This window comes from Gavia stellata, chromosome 8 (genome assembly GCF_030936135.1).
Source record: "Gavia stellata isolate bGavSte3 chromosome 8, bGavSte3.hap2, whole genome shotgun sequence".
NCBI lineage: Eukaryota > Metazoa > Chordata > Aves > Gaviiformes > Gaviidae > Gavia > Gavia stellata.
This window is the reverse complement of record NC_082601.1, coordinates 14237747-14256942: the sequence shown is the minus strand read 5'-3', so window position 1 is coordinate 14256942 and position 19196 is coordinate 14237747. Positions and strand designations below refer to the sequence as shown.

The 19196-nt window shown below is 46.4% G+C and overlaps 1 protein-coding gene across 2 annotated transcripts in view; it reads left to right on the top strand.

The window, feature by feature from the left end:
• GLI2 (GLI family zinc finger 2) overlaps positions 1-19196 on the top strand; it is a 143668-nt gene that overhangs the window by 103937 nt on the left and 20535 nt on the right. The window contains exons 4-8 of one of the 2 annotated variants that reach the window (XM_059820110.1): positions 1520-1711; positions 12029-12230; positions 14588-14801; positions 16418-16531; positions 17409-17416. In XM_059820110.1, coding sequence (XP_059676093.1) covers positions 1520-1711; positions 12029-12230; positions 14588-14801; positions 16418-16531; positions 17409-17416 — 730 coding nt within the window. The remainder of the gene's footprint in view (positions 1-1519; positions 1712-12028; positions 12231-14587; positions 14802-16417; positions 16532-17408; positions 17417-19196) is intronic. The other variant, XM_059820111.1, reaches the window with a different exon arrangement.

Genomic DNA, 19196 nt, shown 5'->3' with positions numbered 1-19196 from the left:
TTAACTACACATTTGTTTTGCATCATTGCACTGAGAAAGCGGAGCGTGAGAATAGCTATTACTGCTGGATCATATTATAAATATTTTGCTTAAAGTATGTTCCTTTCTGCAGCGCTCTCGGCTCTCTTAAGAGCTTCCCTGCTCTTATGTCTCTACCGGGAGCCCTGCTTCCCCCAGAGAGGGTCACAGTCACTCCGGCTGCCTGGACTGGCTGCGACTGTCATTGCTGAGATGAGGCAACGCCGGCTGGGTTATCCCCTGTTGGCTTTGTGTTTTGGGGCAGGGTGGCTCCCAGGTGAAGGAGAGGGTCCATACTTTCTTCCTCCTTACTCCTGAGCTGCCCTGCAGCAGCTTTCAGGAGAAGGCGAGGATGCGCGGGGAGATGGTGCTGGGTGCACACGGAGGTAGTGATGCTCTCCGAGCCCCAGCAGACCCGGTGTTGGGGAACTGCGGACAAAAATGGCCAAGCAGGGAAAGGGGGAAATGCACAACTCTGCTTTCCTTTGGGGGGGTGCAAGTCATGACTGACTTCATCAGAAGTGCTTCATTACATGATTGCAGGCAGCTGGCTCAGTGCCCAGGGAGCAGCTGGGGTTTGGGGACCCGGTCTCCGCACACCCGGCAAACACCAGCATCTCTAGGCTCCCAAGCAGTTACGGAGGCAAGCGGCCCTTCTCCACCACAAAGCAAAGTGCACCAGAGAGCAACAAGGCCCGCAGCTCAGTGTCTGGCAGCATAAGACTATCTTCTGTGGCTAAAAAAACCATCACTAGGGTGATGGGGAGATGCACACGTCTTCTTCCCTCCCCCAAAACGTCATCTGAACTCCCAGCCGCCCGGCGCGGAGAGGTCTGATGGCTGACGTGCGTGTACTCCCCTTCCAAAGCCAGTTTTGTTATTTGCTATGAAAAAAAGGCATTGTGTTTTGGGTTTCTTTTCTTTTCCTTTTATTCTTTTTTTATTTTAAGGCAGTGGTAAATAAGTTAATGGGGCAAGTGGGTGGGGAAGCAGGTTTGAAAAATTACAGCTGGGAGAAAGTGAGCGTAATTGGCTTTGGCAGCCAAAATGGTTTTATGCTGCCAGACACTAAACCTAGCTCTATGCATTAGACCTTGGCTTTCATTTCCTCGCACTGCTATCGGGAACTGGGCTGCATTTGTCTTTCCTTCCTAATAGGCAGGGATGTTAATGCTGACAGGGTTACTACTGCCGGCGGGCTGGGCCCTCTCCCTCCTCCCCGGGGTGCTGGCGGCGTCCAAACGGGAGGATTATTAGAAGGGGGAACGAGAGATTGTTTATAAATTTGCGGAAATGGAGGAATGCAGAGGCCCCAGCTTAGTTTCTTTTGTCCGCAGAAGCACGCCCAAGCACACGTCACGAGAGCCGTACACGGAGCCGTGCAGCCAGGGCTGACGGGGGGCGCGGGGGGGATACGGGGCCGCCAACGTCAGCGCCGAGGTCTGACGTTGCGGTGGGAACCTTCTCCCCATGTTTTTCTCCTTGCCTGCGGCTCCAGCAGTGGCTCACGAGCACCTGAAGGAGCGAGGTCTCTTTGGACTGCCCCCACCACCACCGGGAGCCAACCCTGCTGACTACTACCACCAAATGACGCTCATGGCCGGCCACCCGAACCCCTACGGGGACCTCCTGATGCAGAGCGGGGGAGCAGCCAGCACAGCCCACCTCCACGATTACCTCAGCCCCGTCGACGGTGAGTAGGGGTCCGGGTCCTCCCCAGCGCAGCTGAAATTTTGGGACAGACAGATGGGGCTGACCTCCAGGTGGAGGTTGCTGTACATGGTCCCTCTGCCCTGCCAAAACCCACTGACGCTGCACTATAATTTTTGGCTTAAAAGGTCACTTTGTTCCATATAGATGCATAAAATATACATAATTTGAAATACATATGTTGTGGCCTCTTTGGGAGGATGGTGTGGCTGCTGCAGCAGTAGGAGATGAGCTGGTAGAGCGGGCAGGGCATTGCTGCCATCTCTCTCCCTTGGCCACAGGTGACCACACCGTTCCTGGGGGCAAGTTCCAGCTCCTCATCCCACCCTGTCTGTCCCTGGGTTTAGCCTGGTTGGTGTCTGGAGCAAAGGCTGGCTATTTCTGTGCATAGCCGTACTCGGCACAATGGACTCCTCATGTTGGTTGGGACCTCTCAGGTCCCCAAGGAGAAAAAATATGTTAACGGGGAGCCATGGTAGAGAGAATCTATTAGTACTTCGTGAGAGAAAAAAATTGCAGGAATGTGGTATTTATGCTAGTATCAGACATTATAAGCCCAGAAAGTTCTGGCTCCTGGCTAAATGAAGAAGAAATAAAATCATGTTAGGCGCTGCGGTGCTGAGTCACCCTCGCGGCCTGACCGCTGCCCTGGTGAGATGGGTAAAATCTATGTGGAAACGTATCCGAGGTCCAAGTGATTTTTAGAGCCGTTAGAAATTTCATTCCTTTCACTTCATGCCACGTCTTGTAAGAACTGCAGATATTACAGAGGACAGTTTGGGGATTATTTCTGCTGCAAGAAAGAGAAGTCTTGGCTCGTCTTTTGGATACCGGCTTCTGTTTCCAGGGCTGCCTTCAGATTTGCCTGTGGACCATTATAATTTTTGGAGTGGAGATCTGCATCATTTCATTACCGCTTCAAAGTTTCTGTTGTTGAGCTTTTAAGATGAAAGACTTTGCGGTCTTGCTGCTTCATAAAGTGACTGGTTTAGAATGATAAAAGCTGCTCCGGCTGTTCACTGATAGGGGCTTATAGATATTTCTAACAAAAAAAAAATTCTCATCTGCAGCTGCTGCAGAAGTTTTACCTGAATAGTCATTTTCTGCTGCCAGTTCCTAGATTGATGGGGAACCTGGATCCTAATCTGAAAAGGAGAGCACATGCTCCTTGGTGCCATCCTGCCTCTAACACCCAAAATATATTCTGAGTTTCTCTGCTACAAACAAAGCAGCTGGTCAGTAAGACTGCTCTGTCCTCCCTCCCAAGGGTTAATGTCTGTGGTTATAGCAGATGGGTGCAAAACAGCCCTGCCAAGTTCTCCTCCGGCTCATGAACAAGACTCCTTCCTCCTTGCCTCCTTATTAGTCCATCTCTGACCAGCAGTGCCTCACTGAAGCGCTGAATAAACAGCCAGTAAGGGAAGCAAACACAACTGTTTTCATGCTAGCGCAGGCTGACTCTCCGCACACCAAGTCGCCCATCCTCTCGTTTGCTGAAGATCAGTCTTTATCTGAAGTCATCTGAGATACTCCCCTTGGCAGAAGACTCTCTTCCTGCTTGCCTTCTCCTGAAAACAGCTCTAGAGTACGTCACGTATCAAGGGTCCCAGTTTCATGCAGCCAAGCTCATAACCATTGCTCACTGGAAAGCCAGGGCCTGCCAAGCATTTATTGTGATCTTCTGGTAAAGCTTTGCTGATGAGTAACTGGAAAGCCTTTTCTGGGCCTTCACATGCTCTGAGTGAGATGAAAACTTTCAAACATCATGAGAATACGACATGAGACACCAGAAGGCTACTTTTTAAAAATGTGAAAAGAGCAGCAGCCAGCCTCTGGTCTACGTGTTTGGGTTTATCCATCAGCTGGAGAGAAGAGAGAATTGTGCATTATCAAGACAGAGGCTAAAATGGATGGCTTTGAAAAACTGGCTGAGAAACCAGAGTCTCCCTCTCTTTTTAGAAAGTTATTTCAAAAATTTAAATCAGTAGGGAGTAAGTAAGTAGTTGAACAGATAGTTTAATAAAGCATCCTCTTATGGTGCTTTTCTGAGGCAAGAATATCAGTAGCATGCGTAAAACCCCAACAAGTCATTGCCTCACAGCATCTTTCATTCACAGAGCCCTTTTCTTCCCAGAGAGCCCCAGAACATAACTTTACAAGAATTAGTTTGCTGAAAATGCAGGTAGCTCCTGTCAAACCACATGCAGCACCATCACACATCTGTGATAACACTGGCACCTGCAGAAGAAAAAGAAGCAGATAAGAGTATATTAAAACCAACCTATTCAGTGTCACATCACCTCCAAACACCTGCAGATCCATGGCAGCCCTAGACACTGGGTATGGTAGTTCTTCCACAGACACATACCTGGGCCCTTCTGGTTGCTGTAATTGCATTTCTTGGAGAATTTCTCAATGCTTCTGTGTTGGTTGGTGTTTTTTCATACCATCAGGTGCCTAGGGTCTGGGGCATCAGTGTTAGCTGGAGCTTGTTGCTTGTTGCCATATTGCATCTCTTTAGCAGGGTTTTCACTGTTCAGCTAGAAGTAGTTAAACCACTAAAGCAGACCAAATTAAAGTTTTGTGCACCAGACTGCTGGGGTCTTCAGGCCAGTGCCGGTGGAGACTAAATAACCCTTCAGTTAGCTGTCCTGTTTCATTCTGTCATTCAAACAGGGACTCTAAATCCAAGAGCGGAGTTTGAATCCAGGCTTAAATCCATTTTCTAGAAAGCCTACACTTTCAAATCAAAAGTTAACAGCTCTCCAATGTCACAACATTGCTGGTGGGACATTTTTGAGACTAATTTACAGGATCTATTCACCAGATCAAAACAATCTTTTGCATTTCTATTCTAGAAGTGGGTGCCACATGGTGGATTATTCCAGGTGACAGAGTGGTTGTACAAGAGCATCCCTGGGGCAGTAAAGACTGGCGGGGAGCACAGATGAATCCGGACATGACTACAACTTTCTGAGCATGTTTAGTGCATCCGACTTTTTTTTTTTTTTCCTAAGCACAAGGACTCCTGTGATTACCCTCAGTCCTTCAAGAGGCACCATTTGCTCTCAGGAGGACCAACCGTATCCAGACTGACTTGATGCTTCTACTGTTATAGCCCTGTACATCAGAAGAACTAAAAGTACTGTACAAAGCAAAGCTGTTTCATCACTGGAGATCCCAAAGAGAAAGGAGATCAAATGATCCACGAGCAGAGCAGTGGCAGCTCTGGAAACAAGACCCCGATCTTCAGAATGAGGACTCTCATGACCAGGGTGGGAAGCAGAGATCATCTTTAAATCCATCACTTCTGTTTGCACAGTGTCGAAGTGTGAGTGGGTTGTCCATACTGAGTCAGGGAATGCGGGAAAAAGGTATTGAGTTCAACTTATGTCCGACTGGCGCTGCACAGAAGTAGTCACTCAGGTCAGGAGGGCTGCATAGATGTGTTTGTGCAACCTTACAGTTACTGACAGCAGGGATGACCCTGCAGTGCTGCCATGGCATTTCATCCAGTTGTGGAGCTAGAGGGGGGATCCCTGCCCTGTTTCTTGCTGCCTGGTGCATGGCAGTCACAAATGCCTTGATCATGACCAGCAGTTTTACTGGGAAAAGGCTTTGTTCAGCCCAGGAAAGGCAAACGGCTAGCGGCTGGTGCAGTTGCCTGGGATGTGGGCAAATCATCAAGCAGGACTTTATTCCCCTGAGTCAAACAGTGATTCAGCCACACTGGCCTCTTTCAGTCAGTGTTGTTGGAGCCTTTCTACTTCAAGTAAATGATTTAATAGCCATCAGGGTAAGGAGCAGGGCTGGCAGTGCAGCCCGGTGGTTACTACAGTCAGCAGGCGTGTGTCTGTGAGAGGTGAGCTCAGGACTCCCCTCCAGCAGGTTTATGTGAAGCGACTGCTCCATCAGGTTGGAGAGAGCCCAGCCTCACGGTATCCTAGGAAAGAACTGCCTCACCTGGGGCTTGAGAGACCAGCAGCTCAGGGTTTGCAGGCTGGATACACTGGATTGCAGATGACTTCCCAAACAAGCCATCTGTTGGCTACTCTGGGCAGACGGCGCGCCCTGTAGTCGCTTCTTTAAAAACTATGAAAGATTTTTGATTGTTTGTTTTCTTTGTCCCAGCACAGAATGGAAACTTGCTGAAATCTCAGAAAAGGTTCAGAGAATGGGAAACAATTTCCCACCCATTTCTAGCCAGCAATGCTGTTTTCCTCCCCAGAAAAATATGTGCCGAAGAGAGAAAAAGTCCCAGAGCATCCCATAAGCACTCTGTCTGGAATCCCACTGCACTCTGGTTTCTAAAGAATTCAATTTACATATGCAAGTTGGGTCATCTAAACAGTTACCTTGTGGATTGAGAGTAGAAGAATGCAGCCTTGTCTTTCAGCGAGAATTTGAGGGAAGCATTAGTATTCCTTGAACTGCAAAGTTGATCGGGCCCAGGGGAGGGAAGAAAGAAGGGTCCCAGGACAGCGTCTGATGCCAGAACAAATGTCCAGCATCTGCCGCAGTCTAAGTAAGACGTGTGTTGCCGCTGCAGAAGGGGAGAGGGGAGTAAGGAACTGGTTATGTGAAGAGTGTTTGTAGTTTATTGCTGCTGCTTATTGATTAAGGGATCATCCTGTGATTTCATGCTGCCCTTGGATTTAATCTGATGATGGAAAGAGTGGGATATTTCTGTATGCCTTGGGTGGAGTTCTCTTGGTGAGTGGCCAGGAAGAGGGACCATTTTGATAACGCTGTATTTATCCCGGGGCTTGGCCAGGGGATGCAGGGTAAGCGGTGGCTCTGGCCATGTTTCAGTGAGGAGGGGAGGTGAGCCATCTGCAGCCCACACGCCTTATGGGCTCTGCCGTTTGGAAGCAGATTCCCCTGATGTCCCTCTGCAGTCGCGATCACGGCAACGTGCCTGTCCGTAAAGAGATGCCTGAGAGTTCCTTGCCCCGAAGGAGCTCCCACTGACTGCCTGGCGTTTCCCTTCAGGAGGGCTTTGCTGCCACTATTTCTAATGCAATATGGAGGTCTGAAATCTTCCTCCAGGAAAACCGTCTCTTCTAATGTGCCTCTGATGGACCACAGCCACGGCGAGCGGTTGGAGCAGGAACTTCTGCTCCTACCTCTCACATGAGCCCCGCGGGGTCTGATCCTGATCTAGCCTGTCAGCGCTGGGAGCAGCCACAGGAGTCAGACCACGAGCTGACACATGTAAAAATGAGAGGCTGACCATTTGGCTCATTGCTGGCCTGTTGTGGGTAAATCTAAATTGGGGAAGAAAATCCCATGGCTTCTGAGCAACCCATGGATGTGATAATTCGTAGACCCTGTAGAAAACTGCCAAGGAAACTTCTACCTTTTTACCAAGAAACTTGGACTTTCCTTCCAGCTCTAGGCTGGCTGAAGGACCGGGCTGGGACATTTGGCAGATGTGGCCAGTGTCACTTAAAAATTCAGCCTTGAATTCTTGCTAGTTTAGAAATGGGGTATTTAAACCCCTCCAGGAGAGAAATGGCTTTCAGTTGTGACCTGTGGCACTCATATTTACCCTGCAAAGATGATGCTGCTGTAAATTCAAGTTTTTCCTACTGAAAAGTTATTCCAGGCAGTTTTAAAATGTCTTTTAAAATACGTGGGTTATTTTTATTCTCGAGCATGTAGAGCTGAGCCTGTGACAGCCGGTGTATCTGGGTCTGTGTATGAAATGGTGTGGAAGGGCCAGTGTGCTCCAGTTAAAACACTATGAAATGTATCTGGAATTGACTTTCTGTAAGAGGCAGAGTTTTGAGTAGATTTTTGAATTCTAAGCAGGTATCTTTAGCTTTTTCAAAAACAAAAAAAAAAATCAAGTTTCTTCCATTCAGAGCTGATTCTTTTAATATACACCAAATAAATAAACCCCAAGCTGTTAGTACGTCCAAAAAATGAGCACATAAACATAGCGTGTTTTCCAAGTGGGAAAGAATTAGTTTGAAAGTAAAGATGAGATAGCTGAAACAGGAGTGTCTCTAGGTCAGCTTCTAAATTCATATTTATTCCATGTTTCAAAGTCCCTGGCAGTCAATGGAAAGCATCTGCTGGCTTTAATAGGTGTTTATTCAAGATGAGAGGCAGAAGTAGCAGAGCAAATTCATACGGGAAGAACCACCACCAAAGAACACCCATCCTGGGCATGCTGTAAATGTAGTTGGCTGGAAACATTATTGAACACAAGAGGAGGCAACGATATGGAGTACCTCATGGAGTTGTCTTGTTTCTTGTTTTGCTTGTGGGCTTTGGCCCATCACTTCTTTCTGGATCTGGGTGAGAAAGAGTTTTCCCATCTCTCAGAAGTATTCAAGAGAAAGAAACTGAAGGTAAAAAAGGTATCCATCTGAGGTAGAGAGGCACAGAGAAATTAATTTTAAAAACTGAAACTCTGGCAGATAAGTGGAATTAATTTTAAAATAATTTCCTATTTTTATTTCAATTTGTGACCTTTTCAAATTAATTTTAACCTATGATGACTTTATGTTTCTCAACAAAATATCTTTTAGAACCACAACATAAAAATACCAGATTTTTTCTTTCGAGAGTGTTGAAAGGGGTACTCTGACAGTTTGGAAGCTCTGCCCCTAACATATTTTCCGAACATCAAAAAAGTCTTAAAACTAACCCTGTTCATTCTGATAAGTCAGCATTTTTGAAGGGGAGAAGAGAGGGGGAGTGCTAGTGATAAATCCTCCCGAGGCTCTCCGTCTCTGTGTCTGAAAAATGGATCCCGCCTTCATTTACTTCTCTGGGCACAGTCACTGCTGAAGAAGTTGTATGTGGTTTTTCCTTTGAAACATCACTGGACCTCAGGCAATGGAGGATTTTGCTTACGTATTCAAGCGGCTGTCAGTCAGCCCGTATTGAACACCTTGCCTGTGCGTACAGCTGTAGTAATGCCTATCTTTGCTGCTGCCTGGTATCAATTAACATTCGTGCTCAGCGTCCTCAGATCAGGGGATTAGGTTAGACCAATTTTATTATTAAGAATGATGCTGGTGCTGCTAATCTGCTTTTGAATAACAATTTTTTAAAGATTCCCCCTTCCTAAATGCACTAGCGCGCACTTCTTCATGTGGTTAAACTCCTTTTCTGTTTCCCAGACACTTCCCTTCCCAGTCACCTTGGGCAGGCTGTCATTGAGAAGAGAGGAATTGTTCATCCATAGCACGATTTTAGGTCACAGCTTTCCCTGGAAGCCCACAAGACCTAAGAGGCTTTTGTGTAAAGCGTCAGCTCAACCTATTGGATCTGCTATCAAACATTTCAGATAGATCATGGTACTTGTAAGATTTAAATTAGAGTGGACAGTAACGCAATGCATATTACTGGTTTGGGGCTGGAGAAGTCCCAGGCCAGCTTGCAAATCTGACAGCTTCCAGCAGAGTTTTACACAGGGAAAAAATGACGTACCTGTGTGCAGTGGGGAGGGTTGCCCACGTTGGATGCACTGCAAAAACCCAGGTTTCTGTTGGACATGAGGACTTCTTCCCTCTGCAAATTAATGGCGACCAATGGCTGAACTAGCACTGTGGACATAAATCATGGGAAGGAACAGCGAGAAATGAGTACAAGGCTTTTCTTTCTATTTAGTAATTTATCAAGGGAAGTGGCACATTAATAAACAGATCTCCCTTGAGGTGTGGGAGTAACAGAGATAAATATAACTGTCAAATCTGGCCTGCTTCCTTCTGTTAGAGAAGGAGGAGACCACGGGAATGCAAATGCAGAAAACAATATCTATATCTGGAAAGATGCATATTATTTGTAAGACAGAAACACTGACAACTCAGCTGAGATGGAGCCCCATCGCACTAGATGCAATACGTACAGAATAAAACACAAACCCTATCTAAAGGAGCTCATTTAAATAGATGACACTGAGAAATAGGAACACAGAAAGAAGCAGCAACTTGCTCAAGGAGATATGTCTGGGGAGGACTGGGAACAGCACCCAGGTCTTCCCAGGTCATGGGCCATGTATTGAATCAAGATGGCATATAGTCAGAAGAACAAAAGAAAAGAAAAGAAAAAAAAGAAAAAGCACAAGAAAAGTTTAAATTAGTTCAAATCGACACGTTAATATGTTGCGGACAGAGCACAGTTTTGACCATTATGATCTAGACCCACACAACACTCATGTTTCTCGGTCCAGGGCTCTGGCAGGACCCGAATTTCATGAACCAGCTATGAAGTTTGGGAATGCTCCACTCCAGCCTTTAGGCAGGGCCAGCCTTTGCTGAGGGGAGTTTGCGCATTTTGGTTTTGCATCTGTAGTGCCTCTACAAACCGAATGCTCCTTTTCCAGATCCCGAGGGAAGTGCCATTCACCACGGCAGAACAGGGCTGGAAACTGCCAGCTGCAAGCATTAGGAAAGTTTGAGTCTAGTCCCTCCAAATCATGGGACAGCTTTAATACTCAGGAGGTGACTTTTACAGACCTGTGTGTTCTTTCTGTTTGCTACCTGATCCTTAAGTCATGTTTTCAAGCTTCTCCCTGCCCTGTGGGGCTGCAAAATGTGGCTATACAAAATACTATAGGAAGAACGTGTTCAGCAGATGTGCAACAACCTGATTTTTAGGAGAAATTCCCAATATCAACAGTATTGCACCTAGCAACTCTTGAAGCTTCTTAGGTATAGGACAAAAGTCACAAGAGTGCTTGGTTCAAGTACCAACTTAGCCTTGGACTTCCAGTGGGACCTTGGGCAAGTCATTTATCTTGTGCAACAAGGGACATTACGGGTAATAAGGGGACGGTGGTACTAAACCCCATTGATTACACAGCACCCAGGTATGGCAGTGGCAGAGCCACTTAGGTACATGTGTGAGTAATGTGGAGACTGGGAGACTGCAACCCAGCCACTGGTCTCAGGGAAATGTTGACACAAACTTCTGCAAGCCAACACAAATCAAGGAACTGTTTGGTCACACTGGCAGCATGTATTTTTACCTCCTTGTACATCCCATTCACCCTTTCACATACCAGCATTGTCATCAGGACCGAAAGTTTATGCTCTTGCAAAATGCCAGGCTTGTATTTGGTGATAGGCAACCAAAATCAGTCCCTCCAACCAACTAGAGGAAAATAGCTCATATTGCCTGTGTGGGCAAGTTACAGTTTTATTCACAGTGTTTAATAGGTTATACCCACAGCAAGCTTTCTGGGGAGACTGCTGCTGGAAAAGCCAGGTAGTAATACAGTTCTGCGCTCATTAAGGGAAGGAGCTGCAGAAGTTGAGCCCTCCTGCACCCCTGGGTGGATGATGGGGATTACCAGCCAGACCTCATGGCCGAGTGGCATATTTTACCCTTTGAAATCTTTGTTTTTTAAAAATAGGCGACCTAAACACTGCTCTCATTGTTTTGGAGGGATGAGCCATTCCAGGCAGGTCTAGGGCTCAGGCAGGCTTTGGTTCTGGTACGCTGGTATTGGGGAACATTGTGAGATTGCCCATCCGCAGCTCCCATCCATACCACGATGGAGATTTGCGGGTGGGTCAGGCCTGGCCAGAGTTTCCTCTGGATGAAGTCAGTTGTTCCAGTTAGCAGTGCTGAAATGCTGGGGCAGGCCAAATTCATGCAGTAGTAACTTGCCACGTATTGCAGATCCACAGACAGGACTGGCAGGGTTGGAAATGACTTCATGCCCGAATGATTGACAATTGCTAATAGGGTCCAGGCACTGGCAGGTCCCCTCGGAGGGGGAGAGCTTGAACTTTGTGCCTGAGCTGCCAAATTGGTTTTTTTAAAACTCTTAATTTACTTTTGGGGCTGCTGGAGTCTCGCCTCCTTCGTTAATTGGATGGTCGGCATTGTGCTCTCGCTCGTTTGGTTTCCGCTCCCTCCGCACACAAGAGCACGCACCATTTCCAAGGGTTGTCCCAGCTCTGACGCGCGGCTCTTCTGGACCACTGCTCCTGCCACCAAGTCAACGGGGATGGCTGTGCTCACAGAAACCTTGGAGGGCCCTTTCCCTTTTAATTTTAAGTTTATTTAGTGCTGATGAAAGGGGGTGATGGACAGACTTCTGTTTATCCCTGAGGAGGACGAAGCAAGCGAGTGTTCATGGTGCTGCCTGACCCGTGTCACTCAGTGCCCAGTGGAGAGGAAACCTCCTGTCCAAGTGTAGCTGGTCCCTGTGCTGATCCCAGCTCCTGAACACCCCACAGCAGTCACAAGTGCAGCAGGTCTCAGCAACTCCTGCCCCACTGCGGGAAGGGAGCAGCCCACAGGTTTTGTCTGACAAAGTCTTTCTTTCCTACAGTATCCCGGTTTTCGAGCCCACGGGTGACTCCGAGATTAAGCCGAAAACGAGCCCTGTCTATCTCCCCACTGTCTGATGCCAGCATTGATCTCCAGACGATGATCAGGACCTCCCCAAACTCTCTTGTGGCATATATCAACAACTCCAGAAGCAGTTCAGCAGCGAGTGGCTCCTACGGCCATTTATCTGCCGGGACAATCAGGTAAAGCTTTGGGACCAGCTCTGTTCAGCTGCATAACCATCCCCCCCGAAAGGAGGGGTGATCCTCCAGCAAGGGAGACCTCCCCTTCCTCGCAACCTCTGCTTTTGTGCATTGGGGTTGTGTAGCGTATTAAATCAAAGCCCCCATCTGGTTTTGCATGTGGAAGGGTCCTTCGTGCTATATGGGGGGGACGAGGGTTGCTGAAATGGGATTATTGGTTACCAGATTTCCAGTAATTACAGTATGATCATGCCTCCCTGCAAGCAGAAATGGAGAATAAATCCACCTAAAAAATGCTCATTGTGAGCGGTTGGACTGATTAAGAAATCCTCTGATTTAAGAGATTGCCCCAAAGTATTCTCCAAATTATTGGTCCACATCCTTAAAAAAAAATGTTGTCTGTGTGGATTTAAGAGCCTGATTCTAAAAACATAGTTAAAACAAATCTAAGCCCTTGAGTAAAGTTTTACCCAAACCTTAATTAAAAAGCACTTACACTAGGCAGCTTGCTGTTGTCAATTCCCGCCGTGATTGCTTCACCCAAGTTTCACAATGTTATTATTCTTTTTATTACTTAACTGTTAAAAATGTTAGTTCTAATTAACACTGATGTTGCAAAGCAAGGTTTTCTAAAGATCATGCAATCCTAAAATTTCTAGGGGAAAACAGAGACATTGCCATTAGTAACTGTAACATTAATTTTACCAGTTACTTTATCCGTTAGCATCATTTAGAAATTGACGGTAGAATCAAACATAATGCTAACTTAAACAAATAGCAACTCTTTGTCTGGTAATCATATTTTTCTAGTCTTGTCACATCTTGTCTTCAACTGGGCATACCTGTAGCATCTCGTCTTATACTCAGATTTTAAGCTTTTCAGGGTAGCATCTGGTATTTTCAACAAATCAGTAGAGTGCAGAGTCTGACCCAATGGTCAGTTGTTGGCCTCCAAGGGAATAGTCAAGTAATAATACTGAATTTGAAACTCTTCTCCATGTTCTAAAGGTGTCCTGTCCTGAATGTCAGAAATTGTAAAATGGGTTACATATATAACAGGATAACTGTCAGCAATTTGGGGTGAAAAGACTTTTTTGTTATTATTTTAACAATGTTTTAGTAGCAGGAATGAAATCCCTTCTCAGCCGCTCAGACACAGATCCTAGTAGCACTTCAGAAAGTAATTTTTGGACTTTGTTGTAACATAACAAAGCTGTGCAGCAGCCTGCCATCACACCTCATTTGCTGCAGTGCTTATTTAACTCCCAAAGCTCTTTTACACAGTAGTGATTTTTGCCCTTTATTCTTTTGGTCAAGTTGTCATTAACTGGTTTGGAACAGAAATACTAATTGTATGGTCTCCAGCAATACGTATTTTCTCTAAAAGCTAAATTGGAAATGAAGCGTGTTGCTAATTATGGCCCTGTTCTCTGAGCACTCACACCGTGGGCAGTTTTAGTGATGTGAGAGAAAATACCATGGGGGTAAAGGTTCAGGGCAGCCTCCTCTTAAAGGTGGCAAATAATCGATTTTTGGGCTAAGAGTCTATGGTTCGTGTATCATCCGCCTAGAGTACAGGGAGCAGAGCACCTCCCGTGTTTCTCCATCTCTGCCAAGGGGACTCGCCCCTCGGAGTGAACCCCTTGTGTTCATAAGCAGCGCTTTGTTTTTAATGCTGTCGACTGCTGTATCCTGACTCAGACCTGTTGCCCCCAGTTAATGCCCAAGCAGCCAGGAGCTGGTGGCGTTTCTGGCCACCACTGACCTAGATTGGAACTGAACCAGTGACCTACATATGAAGGGTGACATACTTCAGCAGTCCCCTGAGCCAGCACTCCCCTCACCTGAATGCAGAGTAAATTGCATGGGTTTGGACTATGTTAAATGGATAGTTATTCATCCCTGCTGTGATCTGTACCAGGTGAGCCAGGTGATGCTGGGTTTTTATATCAAGGCTAGCATAACCCCAAGATTGCGAGTCTGCAGAATAGGTCTGCCTGGGGAAACCCGGGAGCCCCGGGGGCTGCAAAGCCAGATGTGTCCAAGCCCGGTACTCTTCTGCACTCCCTGCCAAGGGCTTTGGCCATTTTTAAACATAGGAAGCACAGAAATTACAGTCAGTCTGATACGTGGGTCGAAATGATTCACAAGTTTGCTGAGGCACCCGTGAGATGAATCTTGTCTGACTAAAGAAAGCAGCCTGTCAGGCTTATTGTGGCATTGAAGGCATCTAGCAGGGACATCGCAGCCTCTCTCCTGGAGTCTCCAGGAAGCCAAACTTGAATCAGTCGCTAGCCAATGTGATAAATATTGTTTAAAATAACTCCTCATCATTTGTCCTTCTCCTGTTGCTGCAGCCCGGCATTCAGCTTCCCCCACCCCATTAACCCCGTAACGTACCAGCAGATGTTGACCCAGCAGAGAGGCCTGAGCTCAGCCTTCGGACACACTCCTCCCCTGATCCAGCCGTCCCCAACCTTCCCCCCGCGCCAGCACATGGCGGTCATCTCCGTCAACCCACCGCCAGCACAGATCAGCAGCAACAGCAACTGCATCTCTGACTCCAGCCAGGTAGGGACGGCCATCCGGCTCTCCCCTGTGCAGGACCCATGGGGAAACGAGGGCATGCTCTCCATGGGGTGAGCGTTGCCCGTAGTGGTGGTTGGACTTCCCCTGATTTTACCCACTCTCTTTTTACGCTCTCTCTTTACATTGTTTTTTTCTTCCTCCTGACAAAGCATTTTTGGAGTAGTCGCAGCCAAACTTTGCACCCACCCCGCTTCGTTGCACACACACATAACTACCCATGCAGAACTCAATGGCCTTTATCCATCAAAGCATTGAACATGATATGCAGGGTCATCTCAGGCAGCAAATCTCCTTGAACACGTGTTATGTGCTATTGAAATTGAGGGGATTCAGCACATGCTGGAGTGTTTTGACAGATAAACCCCCGAGCACTGTGAACCAAGCTTCATCAGTTCCTTCACCAATCCCTCCTTCCTTTTTTCTACTGAAGTGAACCATGCTGGTAGTCTTAAAACATCTTATTCCTTTCTTCTTTAACAAGTAAGTGCATCCTACCTAGGACCTCTAGCCATTTTACTTGCTGTTCCTTCTTTTTCAGTAGCTTCCTCTCTTGTGGTATCCCTGCTGTTGATTTTTACTATTAAGGTCTGCAAAACCAGGGGCCAGATTTTGAAAACTAGGAATGCCATGATGGGTATGAAATCCCACACCTCAGATGCGTCCTTGCAAATACCTGTGAGTTCACACAGGCACAGGCACGTGTGCACAAGCCCTCCACATGCACAGGGTTAGTGAATACATCTAGCAGATTTTTAATCATTTTTCTTCCTGTTTTCATTCCTTGGAAGCTTAAATTCAGTTGCTTTTCTCCCCAAAGACTTATTTCACCTCATTTCACAAATTGTTGTTTTAGTTGTATCATACTGAACTTTTCAGACTAGTTTATTGTTTTAGGGTTTCTCATGGCTGCTGTGCTGCAAACTCTGTTTGTTATTGAAGGTTATTTGATTGATTGGTTTTGTTTTCTTCTCACAAACTGGCTACCAGAATAATGTGGCTGGCAGGAGTTATGCCTCTGTTTAATAACTTGCAGGACCAATCTTGAGCAATTAACAAGAGTGCATTTAAAATGTTAATGTTCCAATTTTATGCACATACAATGGATGTTTTTTCTCCTGAAGTTGTTCTCATTTTTTAAGAGCTTAGCAAAATATACACATGGCCTTTCATGCTCCCAGCACGCCGGAACCCTCACATGTAACCAGAGCCCCCCCCTTCCCCCAGGAATTCATTTTCTCAACAAATCATTTCATCGCATTGAGAAATAAAATCGTGGCTTGGGTGGGGGTTGCATAAGGTTTTGATGGCTTTGACAGGGACTGGATCGCTCTGACACGAAGCAGCAGTGGCGAGGCCAAGCTCACTGGTAAGCCTGCAGAAGCTGACACTGTCCTTGATTCTTCCCTCTCTTCCATCTCTCTGCCTTGCACAAGTCCACATGGCAATTACGGCCAGCAGGCCAATACCCCGTTGTCCCTGGCCACTCCTGAAGTTCAACCCTGACGGATTTTTCAGTTAACTTTTAGTGAAGAGGTAGGCTGCAGTCTGTCTCTCATCCCAAACCCCGGTGCCATACCTTGCCTGGTTTTCTTTCCTAGAGCAAGCAGAGCAGCGAATCGGCCGTGAGCAGCACAGTCAATCCAGTAATTAACAAGCGCAGCAAAGTCAAGACTGAAGTCGAGGGCTTGCCCCCAGCATCCCCAACCACACAGGTAACCTTCTTGGTGCGAGACGTGTTGTGGGGCCGAGGCGGAGAGGGAACGATGCTCTTGGCACCTTTTGCTGCGGCTGGGAGCAAGGCGTCAAAGTCTGCCAGGCAGGCGGGTGTCTCTTGGAGCATGAAGCCCAGCAAGGTGCAGGGCAGAGCTGCAGTAACTGAGTGAAGCATTCGAAGGATGCTTGGGACTCAGCTTGCTGTGGCTGTGCTTGGATAGAAAAAAAGGAGGGAGGGAGTATTTCAAGCGTGATAACTTTAAAAATGATGTCTGAGTTTTCTGTGCTGCAAAGCAAGCAGCATTAGTGTCTCAGAGCAAACATAGATTACGAGGGACTCTTGCATGTAGGTAGAAAGCTTGCAAAAAAAGGACGGCTGCTTGATTCAACAAGGAATTGCTCCCAGAAACATCCCTTACTCTGGTGACACAACATTTGACACCAAGAAGGGCTCAAAGGCCTTTGCTTTCTTTCCAGAGCTCTGTGATTGCAAACTGTTTAATGGCTGACAGTATCCATCTGACCGTCCTTTATCACAACAGTAAACTATCAGGAGTGCTCTGGGCACTTCATTTTCATGAAATATTAGGCCGTGTTATTGTCAAGCGAATGGAAGAGTTGATGACAAATTTCTCCTCCTGCCCTGGTTCAGGAGCAGGTCTCAGCATGATGCATGGGGACAGCAACGTGTGCAGTCATCAGGGGGCTGGTAAAATTGATGAAGATAGCATATCAGGGAAAGATAAACATGCTGTAGTCAGCACGATTAGGGCAAAAAGGCATCTCTCTAGAGCTTTGAGTTTAGGAGCGCATCTACGCGCTGCCGCAAAAGCACATGCCCCGAAAAACCAATCTGGCCACCACCCAGGCTAATAGGGCCACGTGTTTATTTCTTGCAGCAAATGAAAAAAGATCTGAAAGCCATCATCTGCTTTCTCAAGCATCTGTAGCAGAGGAGCTGTGGGACAGACAGCTGCTTGCTTGATGGCTGTCATCCTCCGTTCTCTGCTTCGATTTGAAGAGGTGTGCACCCAACAGCAGGGAGTGCTTGGATAGCATCAGTCTGGCTCAACCCTGCAGCCTTGCCCCAGAGTTTCATCCACTGAGCCTTATGTGAAATAAGCACTGGAAGAAGGGGGAGAGTCATTTAAAGTGGTGCAAGGAGGTTTGATTAGAACAGCAAGGTGAAATTAAGAGAAGGAAAATGCACACCAGCTGCCTAATAGTTCCTAATGAGGAGATGTGTGAAGTAATACCCCAAGGGAAATGTAGGCTTCACATCTTGCAGCATTTCAGTATTGACTGGGAAATTACTGGAAAGTACCTTGTAAGAGACAGCCCATTCTTGGCAAGGAGAACAGGTTAAAAGACTGAACGTAGCGGGTGTCTCCTCTTCAGTTGGTCTAAGCGACAGCAACTTGTTAAATTTGGGGATTCCTGTTCTGCAGGAGACTGTGCTGAAAAGTTGTGTTACGATCAGTTGATTATTGACTGATACATTTTTTGCAAAGCTTTTGGGAAGCTCAGCCATCCCCAAAAAAGCATGCATGTGTGTGTTTTGTTTTGGAAATGCTGTACTGGAAACGCCTCATGTGAGTTGTGGTTTGCGTGTTTAAAATCCTTGGCCAGATAGTATCTCCCATGATGGCTTGCGCTATAAAAAATGCAATCCAGACAAGATTTGTGGGATGCAGTAGAGCACCAGGCATAAGGGACCTGAGTTACAGTGCTCTTATGATACTACAAAACCTCCAGTACAGATTCAGATTAATATTGGATTAGCCAGAAATTAAACAAGTCAATCCTCTTTAAAAAATTAAAATAGTTTTGATTCCATTTTTTCAACAGAAAGTATAAAAATTTTGGCAAAATAAGAGTTTTAGTAGAAAATTTCACTTTTCCAGAGACCACACTTTGCATAGAAAGAAACATTTCAATAAAAATAATGTTCACAGCTCAACCAAATAGGAATTGCAGGAAAAAGAAGCTGCTGTTTGAGCTTTCTCAGACTATTGCTCTGGGCTTTGATATAGTTTGAATCTCCAGAAGTGATTCTGTAAATTACTACAGTTTCCTGTCCCAAGAGCCACCTCACAATAATTTTTTTTTTTAAATTAAGAGCTAATTAAAACAAGTCTCTTCCTCTCCATATCTAAACTTTTGAATTGAAAAGTCACAGCTGGCATGTATGTCATGAGCTAGTTAATGAAAATTGTTGAACTTCTGTACAGTACATCTCACTTTCCAAGCCATGTAACGCCATTAAGTCATTAATCATTGCAGCCCCTCAGTAGGCATTGGGAAGGTGTTGGTGGGGAAGGACACGGCAGACAGATAGGTCTATCTGGGCAGGTCAGAGGCAGTTTTGAGACGGGTCTGGCTGTGTCTACACACTTGTGGGGCCAACTGGAGCATCAGATCACGAGGAACAGCATCTGATGTGGTCAGTCACCCCAGACGCTCCTGTCTAAAGCTGCCCTGGAGGCGGGATACTCTGTGCTGGGCAGTAGTAGTAATTGGGAGGAAAGGGAATGAAAGGGGTCAAGACCTGCAGGGTTTTGTATTGCTAAATTCCCAAGCCAATATTAGTTGCTGATTGCCTTGTCTGACGCACACAGAGGCGACAGTTGTCCTTACCTCTGGATTGTACTAATTATGTTGTAT